This window comes from Seriola aureovittata, chromosome 4, assembly GCF_021018895.1.
Source record: "Seriola aureovittata isolate HTS-2021-v1 ecotype China chromosome 4, ASM2101889v1, whole genome shotgun sequence".
Taxonomy (NCBI): Eukaryota; Metazoa; Chordata; class Actinopteri; order Carangiformes; family Carangidae; genus Seriola; species Seriola aureovittata.
The window spans coordinates 27,391,932-27,414,889 of record NC_079367.1 but is presented as its reverse complement, the minus strand read 5'-3'; the positions used below and the strand labels follow the sequence as shown (position 1 = coordinate 27,414,889).

General features: G+C 41.3%; 1 protein-coding gene across 5 annotated transcripts in view; it reads right to left on the bottom strand.

Moving 5' to 3' along the window:
* Nucleotides 1-22,958, bottom strand: part of actn4 (actinin, alpha 4) — a 60,802-nt gene that overhangs the window by 3,112 nt on the left and 34,732 nt on the right. The window contains exons 2-21 of one of the 5 annotated variants that reach the window (XM_056375131.1): nucleotides 22,799-22,913; nucleotides 22,046-22,165; nucleotides 20,009-20,095; nucleotides 18,786-18,873; nucleotides 17,855-17,933; nucleotides 17,589-17,670; nucleotides 16,225-16,310; nucleotides 11,854-11,946; nucleotides 11,503-11,628; nucleotides 11,236-11,340; nucleotides 10,341-10,488; nucleotides 9,276-9,426; nucleotides 8,993-9,101; nucleotides 8,496-8,636; nucleotides 8,116-8,298; nucleotides 7,717-7,851; nucleotides 5,969-6,148; nucleotides 5,471-5,617; nucleotides 3,541-3,621; nucleotides 2,032-2,097 (exon numbers count right to left, since the gene is read on the bottom strand). In XM_056375131.1, coding sequence (XP_056231106.1) covers nucleotides 2,032-2,097; nucleotides 3,541-3,621; nucleotides 5,471-5,617; nucleotides 5,969-6,148; nucleotides 7,717-7,851; nucleotides 8,116-8,298; nucleotides 8,496-8,636; nucleotides 8,993-9,101; nucleotides 9,276-9,426; nucleotides 10,341-10,488; nucleotides 11,236-11,340; nucleotides 11,503-11,628; nucleotides 11,854-11,946; nucleotides 16,225-16,310; nucleotides 17,589-17,670; nucleotides 17,855-17,933; nucleotides 18,786-18,873; nucleotides 20,009-20,095; nucleotides 22,046-22,165; nucleotides 22,799-22,913 — 2,322 coding nt within the window. Of the gene's footprint in view, nucleotides 1-2,031; nucleotides 2,098-3,540; nucleotides 3,622-5,470; nucleotides 5,618-5,968; nucleotides 6,149-7,716; nucleotides 7,852-8,115; nucleotides 8,299-8,495; nucleotides 8,637-8,992; nucleotides 9,102-9,275; nucleotides 9,427-10,340; nucleotides 10,489-11,235; nucleotides 11,341-11,502; nucleotides 11,629-11,853; nucleotides 11,947-13,460; nucleotides 13,547-16,224; nucleotides 16,311-17,588; nucleotides 17,671-17,854; nucleotides 17,934-18,785; nucleotides 18,874-20,008; nucleotides 20,096-22,045; nucleotides 22,166-22,798; nucleotides 22,914-22,958 lie in introns of all 5 variants that reach the window. The other 4 variants (XM_056375128.1, XM_056375129.1, XM_056375127.1 and 1 more) reach the window with 4 other exon arrangements.

The following is a 22,958-nucleotide window of genomic DNA, read 5'->3' as shown; positions in this document are numbered from 1 at the left end:
AAAACTGTGCCTGTACTGGGTTCTGGTTCAAATGCAAAAACCTTTTCTGTAAAAAGATTTATACTATTAACAAAAAAAAAAAAAACTTCTCAAATGTATCAAATGTTCTTTTTTTCTTGGCATAAAGTTGCCATAACAGAACTATACATACACATTTTGGTCTGTATCACAGTTGAACATCCAGCCTTACTCATGAATGTGTCAATTTCTCATCGGAAACATATCGGAAGAGAAAGTCGATTTGCTGATGTCTCTAAAAGTACATTATGGGAAGCCCTCAAAGCATTTGTTCGAGGACAGATTATTTCCTATTCCGTTCAGTTGGTCAAAACAAAAAATGAGAGAGGAAAAGATATAACAAGACAAATTGTTCAATTGGATAAACAGTATGCAGTATCTCCTACTCCTGACCTGCTGGCTAAAAGGACAAGTGTGCAAACTGAATTCAATCTCCTCTCCACAGCCGAGACAACTAAATTAATAAATCGTTCCAGACATAAATACTATGAACATGGGGAGAAGATAGGAAGACAACTGGCTCATCAGATATATAACTGAAATTCACACCCGTTCTGGAAATACAACAAAAGACCAATCAGAAATAAATCAAGAATTCAAACAATTTTGGAGGAACCTATAACCCTAGAGGAGGATCCCTTAGCAATACGCAGCTTACAAAGTTCGAAAGCACCAGGCCCAGATGGGTATACACCTGAATTTTATAAGACTTTTGCTACAGAGGTGGCACCCCTTCTCTTGAAAGTTTTTAATGAATCATCTGATAGAGGCTTTCTTCCAACAACGTTTTATCACGCAACAATCTCTCTAATACACAAAAAAGGAAAAGACCCACTAGAGGCAGCATCCTATAGACAAGTGAGTCTACTGAATATAGACAGCAAAATTCTAGCTAAAATATTGGCAATTAGATTAGAAAATGTACTCCCAACAATAATTCATGAAGATCAAACAGGTTTTATTCAAAACAGACAGCTGACCCATAATATACGCAGACTATTCAATATCATATATACATCCAACTCCGACTCACTCTCTGAAATACTGATATCACTAGACGCGGAGAAGGCCTTTGACAGGGTCGAGTGGGATTATCTCTTCTCGACCATGTCATGGTTTGGTTTTGGCTCAAAGTATATTTCATGGATCGAGCTCCTTTATGCATCTCCAATGGCTTCAGTACAGACAAATAAGATTAGATCTGAGTACTTCAGCTTAACGCGTTCCACTAGGCAGGGACGTCCATTATCTCCGCTGCTTTTTGCACTGGCAATAGAACTTCTTGCAGTCTCTTTATGTGATTCAAACGAGTACAGTGGGATTCATAGGGGAGGCAAGGAGCACAAGGTCTCACTGTTCGCAGATGATTTATTAATATATATCTCTGACCCCTCTAAATCAGTCCCCGCAATAATCTCAATTTTGAATAAATTCGGACAGTTATCGGGATATAAAATAAATATTAGCAAAAGTATATTATTCCCCATTAAGACTACAAACGACCAACAACTCTTTGACAAACTGCCCTTCAAGATTTCAATTATTTATTTAGGTATTAACATTACCAAAACCTTTACAGATCTCTACATGGAGAATTTTCAAAAATTATTAGACATTACTTCAGGAGACTTGCAGAGATGGTCCCATATCCCCATAACATTAGCAGGCCGAATCAACATAATCAAAATGACCATCCTCCCTAAATTTCTTTCTCTATTTCAATGTATTCCCATCTATATCAAATAATAATATAACTTAAATAACTTCTATATGTTATTGTGTACGTGTAAATGTGTATAGTGTCTGTATTACTGTTTGTTTTGTTCTATGTGAAAAATCAATAAAGAGAGTTGAAAAAAAAAAGAAAAAAGAAAAAAAGAAAGTCGATTTGCAACTGCATTCAACACATGATGCCAAAACTCGTTTCAGGCTTTGAATTTGACGAACTAAATTGAGTTAGGATATTCTTGGACCTGCAGACACCCTGTGAGAGCATCATGCCAGCAGCAGTACCAGGCTGTTTCCCGTAGAAATGAGTAGAGCCCGGAAATCATCTGAGACCATCTGTCCTGATCGCTTCTGTGGGCCGCCACAGCACAGCAAAGGCCGGGGGGGTTGACAAGGATGAAATAAGAGATATACAAGTGGCAGAGAGGAGGAGGAGGAATGAGAGGATGAAAAGAAAGGAGCGGATGGAAGGGTGATGACCAGAAATACAGATATCGAAAAGATGTAGAGAAAGTGAGTTATGTTTGGGAAGGTGAAAAAAAAAAAAAAAAGATAAAATGCACAAACAGTTAACAGAGCCAGTCTCGGAGCAAAGTAAAACCTGACAGACAGAGGAGGGCGAGGTCTGCTCAGAGAGTGAGAAGGAGCCCAGTGGAGCTGAAGCAGCACAAAGCAACAGAGACCCCCGGTGGACAAACAGGGACGCAACATCTCTGCCCTCCATGCTGATGGACTCGAACCCTGCCTGACTCACAAAGTTCATCAACAGCCTCAGAGCAGGAGCGCCGACCGATCACTGACCAGTTTTTATAACACATGTCCTCACAACAGGTTGTCAAATTAACATGACATAACATAAAAAACATGATCAAGGACACAAAAAAATAATTTAAGTACAGCAGAAAATTGGTGATGTCATGTTACGTTCAAGTGTTTTGGCAGCTGTGGGTGCAGGAAGACATCAAAGTAATTTTGGGAATATATTCAGACATAATTAATTATCTTTGTCATGCTGTTCTGGCAAAGTGGATATTTCTTTTAATAAGTGAAAAAAGGTTCTGCATTTTGCCTGGTAAATGTTTTTCATCTGAAAATTAGCAATCCAGTTTTATTTATATTCCAGCTGTTTTGTCTACAGTGAATTCAATAACAGAGATTCTGATCTTTTAAAGACAGACTTCACTATCTCACATGTTTGTTGAAGGTGTATGTTACAAGTTACAGAACTAACCAGTAAAGATATGGCTTTCAGATAAGTGAACTGGTTTAACTGACAAACACTGTTTCTACTCAAAACACCTTCACAAACATTAAATGGCATAAATGAGGTCTGTTTTAAGAAAAGACTCAAAACCAGGAGAAATCATAAAACCTGTACAATCCAGATTGGTGCCGAAATGATTTGTCATTAATTAAATTAACGAAAAATAAAATCAACTATTTTGATAAATGATTCATCAAGTTATTAAGTAACATTTTATATATCATGTATTTATGATATTAATCAAGGAACTAAAATTACTGCCTCATGGTTGTTCGCCTCCACCAACCAGTCTAGTTGCAGTTTACATCCATATCCGTCCATTAGTGTAGGAATTTGATTTATGGCAGAGGCATAAAAAAATGATAGTGTAAAAACATCAATAATGATAAATCATCAATAGCTTCAGCTCTGTTTGAGAGAAAACATGTTGAGGAGGTGAATGTGACTGGCAGTGATCTCTGCTCTGCTCTCCTGCTCACAGGCCTGACAAACACCGACTCTTTCCCTCCGCCCTGTCCTGGAGCTCCTACCTGCTTGTCGTTCTCCACATCGTAGCCCAGACTGATCAAACAGGCCTTGAACTCCTCGGCCATCAGGGCCCCACTGTGGTCCTGAGATCAGCCAAACACCCAATGACAGAGCGCCACGTCATGAGGATGAACCAATCGCAACACAGGGATGGTGGTGGATGGTGGTGGATGGTGACCATGCGATCCACAGCATGCAAGGAGAAGATGAGGACAACGGAGGACGCACAGACAGACAGACATTCACGGATGTTTAGACAATGTCAACACACACAACTCAACAGGCAAACAAGATGGACCTGTGAAGACCAACACACTGAAAATAACTGGAAACTTTTTCAACACATGCACACGTGTCTGTATGAGACAACACATGGGAGTTACTTCTGAAAATACATTGAAAAGTTACATTAAAAATTCATGTTGTAAACTCAAATGCTTTCTGATTAATAATTGAGTAGGATAATAGTAACTGGGCTACATTCAGCCCCACGAGCTGAAACAGTCTCAGATGACATAATAACACCTAATAACACCTATTAAAAGAGATTAACATGTTAACGTCTTTCTGTGTGGCGTTCCTACAAATTTAAAAGATTGTGATTCTGAGGTATTCAAAGATGTGTTGTGCACCCAGACACACCGATGTGATAAAAAAAGACTAGAGTGACCACAGCTGGATGGGTAAGTGACCACAGAATCCTGGAGTGTTGGTGAAACACCATAACAGACAGTAACATGAACCAGTGACTGACACACTGACACACTGACACACACACACACACACACACACACACACAGGTGTGAGATGGTGAATGATGGGGGTGTCATTTTTCATCCTTATGAGGTTACAAGATTTATGACTTGTCAGGTTTGACAATGACCACAAAACACAGATGTCTGGTGACATATTGTGCTTTTTACACTCAGTTCAGCACTAGTTCTGTACAGTGAAGCAGCTAAGCTACACATACTGCCCTCAACAAGTTCATATTCCTATCAGAGCATAAATCTGTATCACCAGGGAAAATATCTCACAAAGCAAAGTGCAACCTAAAACAGCAGATTTACAACAGAATTGTTACTGTAACAATCTTTCAATAGAACTTAATGAATAAAATCGAAGTCTTTTCTCTCACTCTGTGATTGGATTCCCTCATCATTTGCTCCGTCTCTATTTGCCTGTATGTGTTGAAGTACTTTCTCTTCTCTCCTCTGCTGATACCTAAACACAGCCTCTACTGACAGGCACACAACGTGTTCTCAACATGTGCTCGCCTGTGTAAAACATCAGGGTGGATACTCACACGTTTGGTTCCTCTCTCACCCCCGGTTAAGGTCTAAACATTCATTCAGTCATGTTATACATAAATATAGAAAAGACTGTTTCCTCACATGACACAGAAAAACACAAAATGTTCAGACAGATCCAAGAGGTCAAACTATTCAAATCAACTATTAAAATCAACTCAGTGATTTCAGGAAATTAAGACCTCTTGGTAAACTTGTCTGAACTTGATTCTTTTGACATGATGTACAGAATATTACACACTATATAACAATAACATTTAAGCCAAGAGTAAAACAAGTATTTGGGTTGAGAGCTAAAGGTGATCTTTTATATATTAGCATGTATCTGTATTTACTGGTATAAAGTGACATGCATGCATGTGTCACATGACATATGTATGTATTGGTATGGATGTTTTATTGAGCTAAATTTTTATATGAACATTTAAATCAATACTTTGGTATATATGCTCAGGTATAGCTATGTTAAAACAATACCAACAAAGAAAAAAAAAAGAAAAAAGAAAAAGATTCTTCCCTTCCAACCCAAATACTCACACACCTGACAGTAACATTAACGATATGACATAGTAAGTACAAAAACTACATAACAAGTGTGGTAAACAGAGCTCGGGCCCCTGACCTTGTCAAAGTGGTTGAAGGAGGCACGGTACTCGTAGAGCTGCTCCTGGCTGATGCCCTTGGCGTCACGCGTCAGGATCTGGTTCTCGACCTCATTGATGGTCCTGGCGATAGTGGTCAGCAGCTGCTCCCAGCCCACACGGAGGTGCTGCAGGGAGGGGGGGAGAAAAAGGAGGGAACAAGGGAGAGAGGGAGTGGAAGAAGGAAATGTTATGAAATGTTACAGTGTCTTCAGCACTGACAGCAGCAAAGGAACAAACATTGACAAAAACGAGCAGCTCTTACGTCCTTTACCAATAACTTCAAAAAGATGCACAAAGACACCATGTGGACCGTGATGAATGAACAGTTGAGGTCATGAAGGTCTTTGGTGTGTGTGTGTGTGTGTGTGTGTGTGTGTGTGTGTGTGTGTGTGTGTGTGTGTGTGTGTGTGTGTGTGTGTGTGTGTGTGTGTGTGTGTGTGTGTGTGTGAGAGAGAGAGAGACAGAGCGTGTGTTACCTCCATTGTGTAGGAAGTGTACTGGTTGTCGAAGATGAGGGCCTCCTGGATGAGCTGGTGGAATCCCTCCAGCTTGTTGATCTCAGGCATGTAGGACATGATGTTCGTCTGGTACTCCTTCAGGTTGGTCAGCTGGTCCTCCAGAGTGCCGTTCATTTCAATGGATATCCTGCCAATTTCCTGCCGACGCAAACACACACTATTTTACTGTCCTGTTGACCTCAACCTGTTGAACCTACAGTTCACATGCAGCACAGTGGGGAATCTCATGAGGACACTGAAGCAAGACTCCACCCATTTATAAAAGTCTTCAACCATCTCTGTGAAACAATATTGGTGACCAGAACCTCATTGATGAGCACATCACTACTGGTGTTCACAGCGACCAGTTGCAGCAGAGGAAGCCTGAACGTAAAGACTGTCATGTGTGCTCCAAGGCTGTCTGACTGTGCTGTCAATCATCCACATATTCCGTTTTGTGCAGTAGGTAGAGAGAACGCCTGCAGTCCTCTTGGTGTTGTCCGCTTGTGTTGTTGTGAATAGTTGTATGTGAAGCAGAGTGCATGAAGGCATAACAATGTAGGATATCTCTGAGCAGAGGCAGATGTGTGTGAAATGTGACGCATTCCAGGCAACCCCCCAAAGATTCACCCCTCCTCTGGGACTAGTTCCTTTCCCACAGCTGTGAACTAGCTGTGAGGACACTTGCTTCTCTCACCAGATACCAAATGTCTAGTGTTTACATTTTAAGACAATTAAAGACCTTTTTGGAGGAGGCAGAAGATAAAACTGGATTAACAAGTGACTGCTAATGGCCCTGGAGAGCCGTAATTGAGGTCCACACAGTAAAAGTAGATTGAGGCAGCAGTAGACTAGAAGACCTTTCTGTTAAAAGATCTTACTCTTTAACAAATGAATCCTTTTATAATGTTGTCAGACACTTATAACAATCTGAACCTGTCCGTGTCAAAAAACATTACATCTTAGTGGAGGTACTTTGACACAGACTGCTGCACCTTTGATCCTCAATAGTTGACCGATTGCAAAGGTTTTTGTCCCCATCAATCATTTACACCCAAAAACATGCAACAATAACAGTGACAACTGGCTTCTATTCAACAATGTTCCCAGAGGGGGCGTGAGCGTTGACACTGCCCCTGGGAAGGCAAACAAGTCCCTCTGTCCCAAAGTTTCCCTATAAAAAAACAGCCTTGGAATACAACTTCAGAGTCCCTTCATTCCTTTGTTGCTTGTTCTACCTCAGTTCAAGTTATTTCTATTCTTAAGTTAAATTAAGTTGTGCCTTACAGACACTCTTGACTGATCACCCAGAGAAATGGTTGTTAAGTTTTATTGACTGACTTATTGATGGACGAATAATTAAAAAAGTTCCACATGATGATTCTGATTAACACCATATTTCCCCAAATTGAGCTAATTTTCCCTTAGACAGGGATTTAATCCAAAACTAGCGACTAATCAGAATAGTAAGTAAATAAAGACTATGAATAAGCAAAATTAGAAACATGCACAGAGGAGCTGACCTATCTGAAACTCGTGACTTGTGCCAGTCCAAACTCTAAGAATGGTCCAGCACGAAAGCTCCTAAATCTCTATGAGCTCTATGAGCTCACTGTTTTACAATGTTGGCCTGAAAACTGTGACAAACTACACACAGCTGAGCAAAGATAAACTGCTTCAACACAATGGTTGAGCACTTGGACTGTTCACATGGGCTAATCCATTACCTCCATTTTGTCCTGTATGTAGGCACCGACCGCGTTGGCCTGAGTGGCAAACTTGGCTCTCAGAGTGTCGTTGGAGTTCTGCTTGTTCAGCTCCTCCTGCAGGGCGTTGTCACGCAGTGGCACCATCGCCATAGCCTACAGACAGACGCACACACACACACACATTATAAAACACTAAGAACTGTAATATAAAGCATCTGTAACTGCACCTACACACACACACAAAGTACCAGCAATCTGTGGCTCACTGTACTTATGTTGGCAAATATTGCTCTATGCAAATAAGTCAAATAAGTCATTTCTAAATACATTTAGGACAAGGATTCTTTCTCATGGACACTAAAAGCATTTTAGGGCAAAAAACTAAAAACATTCTTGTGAGCTCAGACAGCAACCTACCTTTTCCCATTTGCTGTCGATGCTCTCAGGTGTGATGGTGGTGTAGGGGTTTGCTCCACTCAGCTTGATGCCGTTGCTCTGGGCGATCTTCTGCACCTCGGCCTGGATGGACTGGATGGCCTCTCGTTCCTTGTTGGCCTCTGACAGGGTGGACTTGAACTGCTCATGGGCTGTGATCAGGCCCTGAGGAAGGAAACGTGTTTGGTTTTAAATCCAACAGACAGGATGTCAGATATAGTTTACATCTTTGTGTGTTGTTGTCTGCCTTGTTTGGAGATATAAATGTTCATTTGCTGGACTCAGAAACATTTTTGCTTTGTTTTTATGATTTGCATAATGTGTTGCATGTGTCTGGACCACACTGTCCAGTCTCCAGTTACCTGAATCTCCTCAATATTGTGGACAATGAACATGTCCTGCAGGTCCTCCATAGCTCCCTCCATCCAGTTGTTGAAGGGCGCCGCTCTCTTGGCGTACTCCAGGTAAAGCTCATCTATCGACTCCAGCTGCTTCTCTGTCCTCTGTTGGCAACATAACACAGAAGAGGGGTTTATTATTGTGCTGCTGTTAGTGCTTGATACTCACAGCTGCTTTAAGACAGATTAAATATTTGCGGATGCTTTATTAGGTATTAGGGCTGAGTATCATTTGAATTGTTCTATGCTTGTGATGATAAAATGCCTGATCTTTATGAACATGTTTTTCTACTGATTCCTTTTACAAGTGAGAGATGTGTCAGTTTCCCATGATCTTACAGAAGTCAGCCATGTGAGGAGCTTTATTTCTTATCGTTTCATCAACATCTGCTCGGAGTCTCTGGTACCAAACACACATAATAGACGGACATGCAATGATGAGATCACAGACAGAGTCATACCTCCAGTGACTCTTTGCGGCTCTGGGTGAGGGCTCCCAGGACGTCCCACTGATCGCAGATCTTCTGACAGCGAGCGTTGACACTGGCAGAGTCGTAATAGTCCAGCTCGCTGGAAAACACACAGAAGAAGAGAGCAGTTTACAGGCTTCACTCAACGTATCCACAGATCCATGATTCACTGACAAAAAGGCACAAGGTTTTTCTTTCTACTAATGTCACTGTTATATGCAATATATATGGAGTCAGGTTCCCAGCTGCTCCTCTTTATTTTCTCCCTCCTTACTTGAGCTCCTGTGCGATGGCGGCAATCTGCTCTACTCTGTCCTGATGTGCTGCCAGGTCGCTCTCAAATGCCTCGTGTTTCCGTAGCAACGCCTTGACCTCTGACAGGGTGGAAGTCTCGTAGTCTTTCTGGGTCAGCATGGCCTCCTTACCTGCACATATGTCAAAATTATTTACTCACCTAAAATTTCATTATCCTGGCAGTCACACTATGACTGTCAGTCTCTTCAAAGCCAAAGAGAAGAAGCCAACAAAACAACAACAACAGGATACTTGAGAAAATAGGTGGAAAATTTGTACTTTAAGTGTGTTAGCCACTTTGGGCCATGTCTAAAATATCACCTACTCTCTTTATGAGAAAGACTGACTGGTTGAATAAAGATCAAAGCTATGTTCTGTTTGTTTATTCACTCCAGTTTAATAAAAAGGTGCAGCAGGATGAAGAAGACAAACATTTGAAGAGAGATTCTTCATCTTGAAATTGAGGCATGATTGTTTTTTCGAAAAACAAGATCGAACTTGATACCAGAAAGGTGACTGAAAAAGTTGTTCATCCTGTGCGAATGTGTGTGATTGTTATGGCTATAGAGATCATATGGAAACCAGAATTTAGATCACAGGTTCCCCAGCTCATCAGGAGCAATGGGATGCACCTGGGATCTCCCTCAGCTGGTGGCAATCAGCTGAGAATCGCAATCTGCTGGGAGGTTATATGAGGACGTTTAGTTTCCTTGTTCATTTGGGTTGTTTGCTGTCAGAGGGGCAACACCTTCAGTTGGTTCTCTGAGCTTTGTGTTGTTGGTTTTGCCTATTCTACGATTTTCTCATTTGGCCATTTTTTATTTACCCCCCTTCTCTGTGACTTCCATTATCTTTTGGTTAAGGCCCAGTTCTTCTGTTACTCTATCCTTTTGATAGATGTAGTGGGTCATGGTTGGGAACTGAATTCCCACAGTTACCTTTTAGAACCCAAGGACCCATTTTGTTGCAGTGCTTAGGATTTGTTTTGTTTTTTTTTTTTTGGGGGGGGGGGGCGCGTAACGGTGATTATAAAACGTTCACATACCATCAGTCCAGGATTCATGGATGGCAGCCTTCTGGTGGAACTTCTCTGCCAGATGCTCCAGTCTCTCCAGACGTCTGATCTCACTGAGAATCCACTCCTCATAGCCCTTTTCTGCTCCTTCCAGAGTGTGCCATGCTCCGTTGATATCCTGAGACCAGAGAGCAGGAATTACTGATATAAGTCCTTCACTGTAGAATACAGTGTGGCATCTGTTTCTTTGCCTGCATAGTTAATGTACAGTACAATAAGACCCCCCTCCCACTGCTGTAAACCATTTGAAATTGAACTGTACAGAAAAGTATGAATGAAATGGTGTGAAAGTAAACTGAACTTGAGGCTGATCCAGGGTCATATAACTGCAAAGGGAAACTTTTTGAATCTGAGGACTTTAACATTTAATATAATATTGTTAAAATGGCTCAAGCACAACATTGCTTATCAACATACCTGGTATAAGATCATTTTTTACTTTCATATTTGACAGCAAAGAGCATTTTTTATGAAACGTGACTGCATGTGACTTTGACCTTAGCCAGTGGTGAGAGAGGGGACTGAAGACCTGGCATAAATCAATCACAACAAATAACTTCAGACTGTGAGGCCTCAGTTAGCGAGGACGAGTTTCTCATGTATCCACTTTATGATTGTGACTGAAACAAATACAATAATTTTACATTTAAAAAAATCTTTTTAATTCCAGGTTTAAGTGTAGTGGTGAATCAGACTCGTCATATCAGTGTATTTGCACATCCATTTGTTTGGAATATGAATTCCAAATTGTCTGCAACAAACAAGCAAAACATTCAAACGTCTCCGGACTTTGAAAAGTTGTCATTCAGATTTACATGGTTGTTTATGAGCTAATGAGTTATATAAATTCTGTCTGAATACATACAGACACCATGCGTCCTTCTGAGGGCATGAAGGCAGGTCTGTTGCTGAGTCTCAGTTTAGTCTGCAGAGTGTTGAAGCTGATCTCCAGCTGACATTTCTCTTGGACCTGAAGACAGGAAGAGAAAAGTTGGCTCAGTGTTAGTGAGCAGATTCAGCAAACAAAAACCTCTTACCTCGTCAAATGACACAAACGAGCGGATGTAAAGACGAGCTACTGAACACCAGTGTGGCAACATTCGAAAACTGCAGAGAGCAAGTGAACGTAAACCTTTGGTGGTTTGTGGACACAGCGGTAGTCTCGGAAGTCCTCCTGTTTCGCCTGCATGTCGTTTACAGTTTTCTCTTGGGTTCGGTTCTCCAGCCAGGGGATGGTCCGACGGATCCACTCCAGCAGCTGGAGGCAGAGGGGAAAACGAGGAGACACAAGTCAGGACAAATAATCGAGTGAAACGCAATTCATTTATAAAAGTTCTTTCCACAAAGTCTCGAAAGCAAATGTAGCTTGATCACTGTATCTGTAATGTAAGGTCAGGTAAATGAATATATGGAACCCAACGGATCTAAAATCAAGAGCTCTAATCGGCACTGGTGTAAACGGGCTGAAAAGTTTGTTACTCACGTCACTGGCCAGTTTCTCGTAGTCCTCCATCATCTGCTCATTCTCCTGGTTGACAGCCAGCACTTTGCAGATACGGTTTGCGGCTGTCTCAGCCTATCAGGAAACAGAGCGATGAGTCGCACTCGTAGTGACGGGATCAAACACTGTCACAGTCCACTCACTGTGCCCAAAGCTTAGTGAGAGCGTTCACTGCAGCTACATATTTCAAACACAATGCTGCACTTTAAAGTCACTAAACCAAACATTAAATAAGTGTCTGTTGCTTGTTATTAGTAGCTCAACCTGCGATTTCATTACCACTGTTATAATAAGAGTTTTTGCTCTCCAAATTTGTGCATACAAACTCCACACACAGGCAGTGAATTGGAATAAATGTAAACACAAGTTCAGACACGTTATTAAGAAAGTGCAAAAAGACAAAAACTCGTTGCATCTGACTAAGATAAACATGCTCTAGCTGCTGATGGTTAGTTCAATGTGCCAGAGTAAATCTGTGTGTTTTAAAGCTCCATGCTTCTCCCGTCACAACTCAGGAGTCAGTCCATACATCTAGTTACAGGTTCATGTTGCGCTGCAGTCCGCATCAGTGGGTCTGCCTAGGATATTACACTACTGTACCACTGGAAATAAAAAAAACAGTACACACTTTGACATGTTGATATATTCTATGCAACAAACTTCCTTTGTTTGTTCATAGCATAAATTTCTAATATTTCACTTTTAAGTTTAAGCATGTCACATATATATATACATATATACAAAAATCATATCTTATACCAAAACAAACATTTAGAGTTGACAAGTGTTAATAGCTGGAAAGAAACTGGTGAGACATTAACAAGTGTTTCCCCAAAACAGGTCTGGTTTCCCAAACCCACATCAGTATAATAATTCTTCATGTCATATTGTTCTCCATGGGAGAAAATACACATTTCTGTATGTACATGTATTTTAGATTGTTTTAGATGTCCAGCTGGGATATTCAGAAGAAAGTCAACGTTACACATGATCCCACTGGAAACTCCAGAGCAATTTGACACTAAAAACACCAATGACAGTCCCAGTATAGGACAGCATGGTATTCATTCAGTCTGCAAGCTCTCTGACACTCATTATAGAACATCACAGTACTGACATGAGTTTGGGAATTTAAGTCCAGACCATAAAGTAAATCTCTTTTGGAGAAACAGGGTCAATGTCCAAAGCACCGAAACAGAAGCATCGGAAAGCGTTTGTTGTTCCCATCATGAGAAATATTTCCTGACTTTTCCCTGAGTTTCTAAAACTATGCTGAAGAGCGTCTGTGCCTGTAAAACTGTAACTGACAGTCTGAATTCCTCTACAGTTGGATCCAATCAGGAGAAAGAAAAAGCAGCTGAAAAGCTCCATCTAACAAATGTTGGGGAAACATCCCAGTGCATCCCTGTGATCCGAGTCATTTTCTGATACCAGCTGATCTTTACTGCATTCCCCAGAAAACTGCTCTGTCACTGTCTGGATATATGTCTCTAAAACATATGACTAATGGAAACCCTTATATATTTTTTTTTTTGGTTTGTTTTGCTGCAGCAAAGTGTTAGTGTGAGTATGAAGCGTGAGGAGCTCACCTTCTGTGCACCAGAGAAGGCATGATAGAAGCAGGATACATAGGTCATTATGGCCTTCTCATCCGGCCTCAGCGTACCCACGATGTCTACGCATCACCCAGCAGGGCAGAGAGAGGTCGACAGAGAATGGTAAACAGAGAGAGAGAAAGAGACAGAGTGAAGCCGAAGCTACCCAAAGCTACACGGTCCTCGCTCCCTGCAGGGTGTGAGGGCAAAGGGAGCTGGCAAGAGTTGGTCGGGGGGGAGAGAGTGGCCCCCTCTTTAGGGGACGAGGACAGGGGGACGAGTGTCCTCTTGAAGAGAGTTGAGGGACACTGAAGCCACAAGGTCACGGTCGAGACACAAACGCACAAATCGGCTGTTTAATCGAGCTCATTGGGTCTGTGTCGGGATCAATCCACTCAAAGCAGCTCATTCAAACTCTGAAGCAGGTCTTTCATTTAATTTGGTTCATTTAGCACAAATCAGGCAGCACAACATGACTGCACTGAGGTCTGAAACTACAAGACTGTGTCATCCTCTGAGCGAACTGCAGTTTGTTAGGACAGAGAAAAAACTTTAAACAACCACAACTGTCCCAGAGGAACTAAACATGTCCATTAACTGATTCACAAACATCAACAACTTTGATAATCATCAGTTATAAGAGTCAGTTATCAAATGATAAATACACTCTGGTTCCTAAATGTGAGACTGATACATTTTGTATGATTGCAAATCTTTGTTTTTTTTTTTTTAAGTTGTGCAATACAGCTCATTTGGAGAAATCCTGCAGAGTTCAAGGAACTGGGGCATCTGTCACCATTTTATTTCCTGACATTTTACAAACCACAAGACTAACTGAAAAATAAATGACAGAATAATCAAAAACCAATATAATCATTAACTCCAGCTCTAGGTTTAACATGGATATCTTAGCATCTTAGCTTAGCATATATATACATATATGTAAATAAAAAAAAAAACAGTGATCCAGTAGAAAGTGCTAAAAAGTTTAGTCTGAACTTTGATAACAAATCATAAATGCTTTCTAACTCCTAATAAAACACACTGCAGTTGGAAGAGGACTTTGACACAGTTTCAGGGTCCCGGCAAATTTGAATTAGAATTTAATTTCACAGCAGATGTTGAATAAGCTGATGCTTTATGTGAACAGGATGTAAGTAAATAAAGTGGAATGCTGGAAAAAGCAGTAAGTCTGGAGATTTAAGAGTTTGTTTCTACACACAAACTTTCTCTGTAGCTACTGACTTCATGTAAATAATTCAAGGATTAAAACGAGAACAAGCTGTACATGGAACTAGTTCTTACACACACGTACGCGCGCACGCACACACACACACACACGATCTGTCTATTTGTCTCACACCTCTCCCCTGAGACTGCAGAGGAACACAAACAAGTTCTGAATGAGCCAGAAAATTAATTAGAGGAAGAGGAGCAAAACAAGAGACGCATCAACTTGTTTCCTGTCACAGGCCTACAGGGAGAGGAGATGGGTGGGGAGAGGGGAGGAAAAATAAGAGAGGAGGTGGGGAAGCAGAGAAGGGAGGAGAGAATCAAGAGATGGGAGGGTAGAAAACAGGAGGAGTAGAAGAGGGAATAACAGGAAAGGACAAAATAAAACTAAACTCACAGAATCTGTTATGGGCTTAAAGTTGAACCCCTGAACCTTCAAATGCCGACACTCTTTTCTTTACACAAGATGCTGCTGTCCAGAAAGCACCAACAGGTTTATTTTACACTGCTCTTTATCTTTATCATAACAATTATCTGACTTGCAAATGTATGCCCCTCAGTCACATAACACACCTTCTCCACTCTTTGCTTTCAAAACACACCCTCAGTTGGACAGGCAACATATTAAATCAGGGGTGAGGGCTCACAAGAAGACTGTGCTTCATCTTCAGGGGTCAGAAACCAAAAGGCCACTGCTCTAAAAAGGAGGAAATCCACCTTCTACTGCTGAGGGTTCACTACTTCGTGAATATTAAGAAAAGACCATTTTTCAGGGAAATATACTAATAGTAATAATACATTACATTAAATGGAACTACTTTTTATAATTGTCGTTCATCTGTTAAGGATCTGGATCAAAACCTTTTGCAATGTCTACCTATGGAAGTGGCTTTAACATTTGTATCAGCTAGAAAACCCCCCATTCCTCTCAACTGTATAGAAATTCTGCTGAAAACACAGACGGATGTACACAACCTGACCGTGATTAATCATTAACATCTCTGCTTTATTTATTTTTTAGGGTATTTTTATTTTATTCTGTGAGAGAGAGAGAGAGAGCGAGAGCGAGAGCGAGAGCGAGAGCGAGAGAGAGAGAGAGAGAGAGAGAGAGAGAGATGACATGTGGGCCACGAGTTGGACTGGAACCTAGGCCGCTGCAGTTGGCACTAAGCCTTCATGGTACACACTCTACCAGGTGAACCAATCTCTGCTTGATTTTTTTTATGGATAACCTTTCCTAAAACAGCATTACCCACAGGCTCAGCTGCACTCCTCTGCAGCCTCGTCAGACTCACTGCTATGACAACACATCACAGCACCACAGAGGACAGAGCGTTTACTGCTTTCAGCAGCAAAGTTACATTAGCACCGTTTGTGTGCGTTTGTGTCCCGACAATAATCCAGTGTCTTTGTTGAAGCCCAGGTCTTAACAGCTGTTGAGAGAAGTGACGCCATGCTGGACAGGAAGCAGCCCCTTGTTAGTAACAGACGGTTAAAAGGTCAAGGAGGAGGGGTCAGAGGGTACCTTCTGTGCTCCAGAGAAGGCATGGTAGAAACTGGACACATAAGTCATTATGGCTTTCTCATCTGGACGAGCAGTGTTCACAATGTCTACAAGGCGGGGGGGAGACCATGGTTATGAACACACACACAAACACATACAGGCAAGACAGGGGACATGTGATTATAAACAACATGACACACATATAGGAACATACATTCATACATACAAGCTGGCAAACACAGACACACACATAATAAGCCGCTGTAGCCATTAACAGCCATTCAGGATGAGGAGAGCTTGATCGTGAGTACAGGCACACACAGAATAACACTACTGTGCATACAAGGGTCAGACCCATATAGTAGTTTACTAAAACACTTCAGCAGTGAAGGAGTTTCCTCCCTGATCAAAGCTACATAAAAAGTTGAAAATAAATAGGCTTTTGTGCATGTGTGTATTTTACATGTATATATCCTCATTATTATTTTATTGTCAAATCTTCTTTTTTTTTTTCTTTTTTTTTTTAAATGAAATGCACTAAAATATCCCAGTGTTAGTTTCCAAACACTGGGAAATTTCAGAATAACATCCTGCAGGGAAACACTTTAGCTTTTTTGACAGTCATATTTTCAAATGTAAAGACTGAATATCAACAAATGACTATCTAAATATCAGCATCAGCCCTCAGGGCCGATATTGGTCGACCCCACATACATACAGATAAAGACATTAAGACGCATTCACACATTTAGACATGTGCTTTACAATCCAAAGCATTAAAGGCGACAGAGGAGGAACAAGGACATGACGGGAAGGGACGGAGGCTCCACTGATCCTGAGGATGACACCTCTTCATCTGCTGTAACAGCTCATGTACAGTAACGGGTTCAACAGTGGGTTTGGAAATCAGTGGCCACATGTACATGCACATCAACACTGTGACTGTAATGGAGGGGAGACAATAATTACAGTCGCTCAAGAATGACGGTCACAATGATTGTGATCATGCTGCTGGTCAGAGAACAGCTACAGTCTTTTGCAGACATATTTACAGCTTTACAGCAAGGAGGATTTAGGTGCGTTTGATTTTGTGCAATTTAAGTTACGTACACCACAACATACGGATTGCATGAGATTTATATGAAACAATCTGAACCGCAGCTGTTTCAGTGTTGTGGAAATTCAAATATAAATGAGAATAATACAGGAGTAAACTACTGCCCACATACTTTATATGGGCAACAGTCACTTTGCTGTGTGCATGTAAACCCAGCCAGTTAGTGAAAACTCTCATACAGTGCAGTGGATTACAGTACACACGACAATTTACAACAACACAGTATCATTTACAAACACAGCTGGTTCACAGCACACTTCAGGCTTACCTTCTGCATCCAACATTTTAGGAATGTCCAGGTGCTTCTCAGCCACCTCGAAGGCATTGTTCAGATTGGTCACTGGGTCATCCTAAACAACCAATCGCAGAGCCAGAAGACAATAAACTTGCTAATTAAGAATTGGTAAGTTTAGGTTTAAGTTTGTTATTGTCAGCAAGTTCAATGTTTTTTTTTTTTCTTTTATCACTGGTAAAGTGGAAGTTAACTGCGTGTTTGCTTAAATAACTTCAAATACAGTGTGTGTATGTGTCTACCTTTCTGAGGCTGTCGTAATCGATGAGATCAGGCCTGTGTCTGTGGATCAGAGCGTTGAAGGCGAGACCATCCTTCCAGCTGTTAGACAGAGAACAGATGAGCTGAGCGTTAGGCGGAGGGGGGTGGTAACATGACACGAACATGACTTTTTGGCTGTGATTTGTACGTTTTTCTGCTCTACAAGTCCCCATCATCACAGCTAGCAGCCCTAAAACTCCTCTTCATTGTGACTTTGAACTGAATTTTTAACTAAAACCACACCTCTGAAAGACCTTTTTTTGTCTTCATGAAAATGCTAGTAATTTGGTTTTTGCATATAACCTGACCTTTGTATGTGCTGTATACTGTCATCTACAAATGGACAGGTACTACACAACAACAGTAACCGACAGTGACAGTACATTTACTGTCATGTCAGTCTACTGTAGAGCAGAAAAACATGTTCCAGTTTCTCCAACAGGGGGCGACCTTTCTACACAATTAATGTAGTTTATTACAGGAATATTTTATATTGCTGAGATAGACTACTGAGATTTCATTCAGCAACACTTGTCTATGTTGGTACATAAATCCATATTCCCAAACATATTTATTAATATACAATAGGGTGTAGCCAAGCTGCTCCCTGACAACAGAGTTCCTGTGTGTGTTCAGTGCAAATTGTGTAAATCTTTGTTTGTGTGTGTTTAACAGACCACAGTATCAGTATCTTTTTATTTTACATATTGAACATTGGGAAGTTGGGTCGTCCAGCTCTGACATCATGACAGTTCCTGCAGATCTCAGATAAGCATAACAAATTTTATCACTGGAGAGTTTTACTGTGGAGTATTGACTGTCAACAGCTTTGATCCAATAACACTAATGACCCTTGAAAAACTGCAATCAGTCCAACCTTATAGTGCGTGTGCATGTGTGCGTGTGTGTTACCTAATGTGGAAGTTTTGCACATTGACATTCTTGTAGGGAGCGGTCTTCCTCTGGCACCACAAGAGAAGACCCTCTTTCGCAGAGGTCTCTGCAGGGAAGAAGAAGGGGAGAAGAAACATAAGAAGACAGGAGCAGCACCAGGAGTGAGGAGAACAGGAGGTCTGCACTAGTCTGAACACAGTGAAGAAATGTCTCCTCTTTACATTGAATCAAGGACTTTAATTGTTTTATTCCATTAAGAGTGGGCAAGCAGACAGAAAAATACTGCAGTGTCTTTCATGACTGAGCTAAATATAAACTGTGTCTGTGCTCATCAGTGGCCTGGAAATACTGAGGATGTTTTTGTTGTTTGAACAAACATCAAAAAAGTATCAGTTACTGGGGAGAGTAAAAATATGACTCAATAATCCTTGTAGTGGTCCCCACCCACCGGAGTTAATTCAACTCAGACAGTTTTAATTAGCCACCACAGACTCATTACAGCTCTAACCTAAATAAATGCAGAGACAAAAAAACATTGTGAAAGCAGGAAGTGGTGGAGTATAGACATATATTAGTGTTTGGGATTTCTGACTGATTAATACAGAAAGGATTGGTCGATTAATCGATTGGCTCATTGTCAGAAAATTACAGGGACGGTGATTTACTGCTGTTCTATCAATGTAAATTCACTGTCCTTGGGTTGGACAGTTTTTTCAGCATTTTACAGACCAAGAAAAAAAGCCGACAGATTATTTGATAATAAAAATAACTTAGTTGCAGACGTTTGAAAAAGTGGTTATATCGCAAATTTTCATTGCATCAGGTTAATAATAATAATAATAATAATAATAATAATAATAATAATAATAATAACGACCACAACAACTTATACTGGTGGTCCTAGCACCCTGCTGTAGTTTCACATCATGGTCAGTCTTGGTGAGCAGTCATGTAGATCAGAGCTTCTTTATCTTGGCTCTATTCCGTCACTATTCACCCCTGGTGTGCGTGTGCATCTTTAGCCTTGTTACTCCCACTCTAGTTCCCACAATGCATCCTTGACTTGCACATTCGCATGTGTGTGGAAACACCATAGATTCCAGTGGGCTTAGTCAGCTAATAAATCCTGAAAACCTGGCGGGGACTCAAGCTGCCGCAGTGCCCTTCAGCAAGGCACTGCTTTGCCAAGTTGCTACTAGTGCTGAATGCGTTTATGCAAATCAAACCACAGGAAGTCGTACCTTCTACAGAGATGTCCTGGATGGCGAAGCGGAGGATGATGGTCCAGATCATTCCCAGAGTCATCTTGGCGTTTCCATCAACAATTTCTACACAACACACACACACAAAAAGGTCTCAACAAAATCACCTCATTTTTTGTTTCATCCAGAGTCACTGTGGACCATAAGTCTCATCTATCACTGCTGTTTTTACAATCTTACATCTGCTCTTTCATTTAATAATGCCAACACTCCCACACAACTGCACTTAATGTCCCACGGCTGCTGAAGCTCCATCATTTCCTGGGAAAGTGTGAATCTTTAACAATGATTTCCCTTGTAGAATAAATTCAGTCTTGGTAGATACAACATACAGTCAGTTGGTGCTTGCAAGACACACCTAAGCATTACTTCATTCTACCTGTGCAGGAGAACTGTGCAGCATTATCTGGGTTTTCCCACCACGATCCACAGATATTTGGCAGGTTAATGAGCACGCAAAGACACGCAGGACAGGACAGTAAGTCATGTGTAATGATCCGTTTGTAAGCAGGCGTGTGGATTAAACTATGAGTGGAATCTGACCCAAACACACTGAGACTATTAGTCGATTCATACTTTCACCTGTCAGCTGTCACCTGTGGATCTGTCCCACATTTCTCTCATTCTAACATTCCTCATGTTTAATCTGATATGCATCTTTGACTCTCAGCTGATTTGTACTCCGCTTAATTAATTTACAATCTTTCTGAAGGTCACATTTTAAAAACACTAATAAATTACTGTCATGCTCATTGTAAATTTTTCTATATTGGTTCTGCTCTGTGAACAAACATGAATGTCTCCCCACCAACAGGCCTCGCAGTGCTTCAACTTTTCTGTAATAACTTAAAGACTTAGGTTCCTCAGGACAACTGTAAGTCTGGTCACGTGTTGGTTTAAACATTCTCTGACAGAGAAAGTGTAGGACGTCCTCCTCTCTCATCTCGTCACCACTGTCCCTCACTGTCTCTCTGTCATTTTCCAGCAGATGACCTTTAGTGGGCTGCTTTTATGGAAGGCCAGAAGCTGTGTGCGAGTGTGTGGAGGATTGCAGTATTTTGAGCAATCTTGTGTTCAGTGGCCATCAGTCTCAGCAATGCCATGCTGCAGGAATGTCATGTTTGTCCTGATAGAGTAGGAGAAAGGTCACTGTCCTCCATTCTGAGTACGAGTTAGAAGTGCAATCCTTCCTTCAAAACATCTCATTAGTAAAGAGCATCAACTCAATATGCCAAAAAGAAACTTTAGGTAGTTATGAGAAAAAGTTACTACAGATCCAGTTTTACTGTGCATACTGAGCACACTTGCATTCTGTCGATTTTAAAATGTGTTGCTGAGCATCCAAACATTCATATACTTTTACTCAGGTCACTCTGTTCTCCAAAGGCCTGGGTGAATTATGAGACAGTGGGCTCCTCGGTACAGATATGTAAACCCACAACCAATTAAACAAGTGAACCAGAACTCTTTAAACACTTCACCTGAACTTCACTTTTCATCAAGAGAGGCCAACTGACTCCTGTACAAACCTTTCTGCCACAGCAGATCAACACTGACACTCCTATGCACACGGTATACTAAACACGACAGCACACTATACAAAATTTAAAGGACAGCACTGAAGAAAAGTAGAGATGCAGGGTCTGTACTCATGAAGCAGAGCTATCCTGCTGTTCTGAGTCTGTTTTTAATGAAATGTTACTCTAGCCTCAGTTTGCTGCACAGCTATAAAATGAAGGAAAAGTTAGCAAGTATTGGGTTTGATTTGGTCGACACATACTACATGTTAAAAAGACTCAAAACAAAAGTTCCTTTTTTTATCTTGGGTTCAAAAGTTTATCTGAATGATTGAGAAAGATGAATGAGACGGTGGTTTCCACTCTGAGGTGTGGGGACTTTTGCGTTACATTTCGACCGTTTCAAGGTTTCTGAAGTTCATGAAGAGGAGTTTCGATTTCACGCATTAAATTTTAGCGCATCCACCAGATGTGTTTGTGTGCATGAACACATGCTTACCCTCTGCTCCAATAGACACCAGTTTCACTCCCTTGCTGGCGATGAAGTCCAGGGCTTTGTTCACATTGTTGATCTTGTGGACCCTCATCTTACCTCGCTCAGGCTTGGGTAACCGTTCGCCTGTGGATGGATGGATAGACGGACGGACACACGGACACACACACAAACACGGACACACACGGACAAGTGAGTGTGTTTGCTCCTGTGGTGTTTCCACAGGCTCAGCAGAACAACATTCAGTAAGGACGGTTAAGGTTACAGAAGCAACATTAGCGTCGCTCACAGCAGAAAAAAAATGAAGTGAATGTGAAAAAGGAAGCTGCATGCAAGTCCAAATTTCATTATGGGGTGACAGTGGTTCAAATGTTTATCTACTGTGACAACAGGAAGAGCTTCTCTAATACAACATCCAACAAGAGACCTTGAGAGGAACACTGTCATACACAGTGACTGATCTATAGCAGGGTGTGCACAGTTTGTTGTGCAATGCCTGTGATCCATACTGAGGTTGGAATCTGAATGACCACACCCTGGCGCAGACAGAGATGTTGTACATCTTCAACATCTGAAAACAGTTTGCACTCTGATTGACAGCTCAGACACAGCTTTGAAAATCAGGTCACTGCTCGGTGACGAGCGAGCGAGTGTAGCGGGATGGACAAATTTCCATTTGCGGCTTCTGTATGAAACATTTCAAAAACATAAATCAAATATCATTACAGCTGGCGCTTTGAGGCCGCTCAGAAAAGTTACCTGAGATGACCTCCAGCAGCAGCATGAGTTTGAGCCCATCCCTGAAGTCCTCCTCGATGTTTTCTATCTGCGTGCCGGCCTTCCGCAGGTGGGAGTTACACCATGCCGTGAATGTCTGCACGAGAACACAGAAACAGGACGCAAATGGTGATTATCCAGA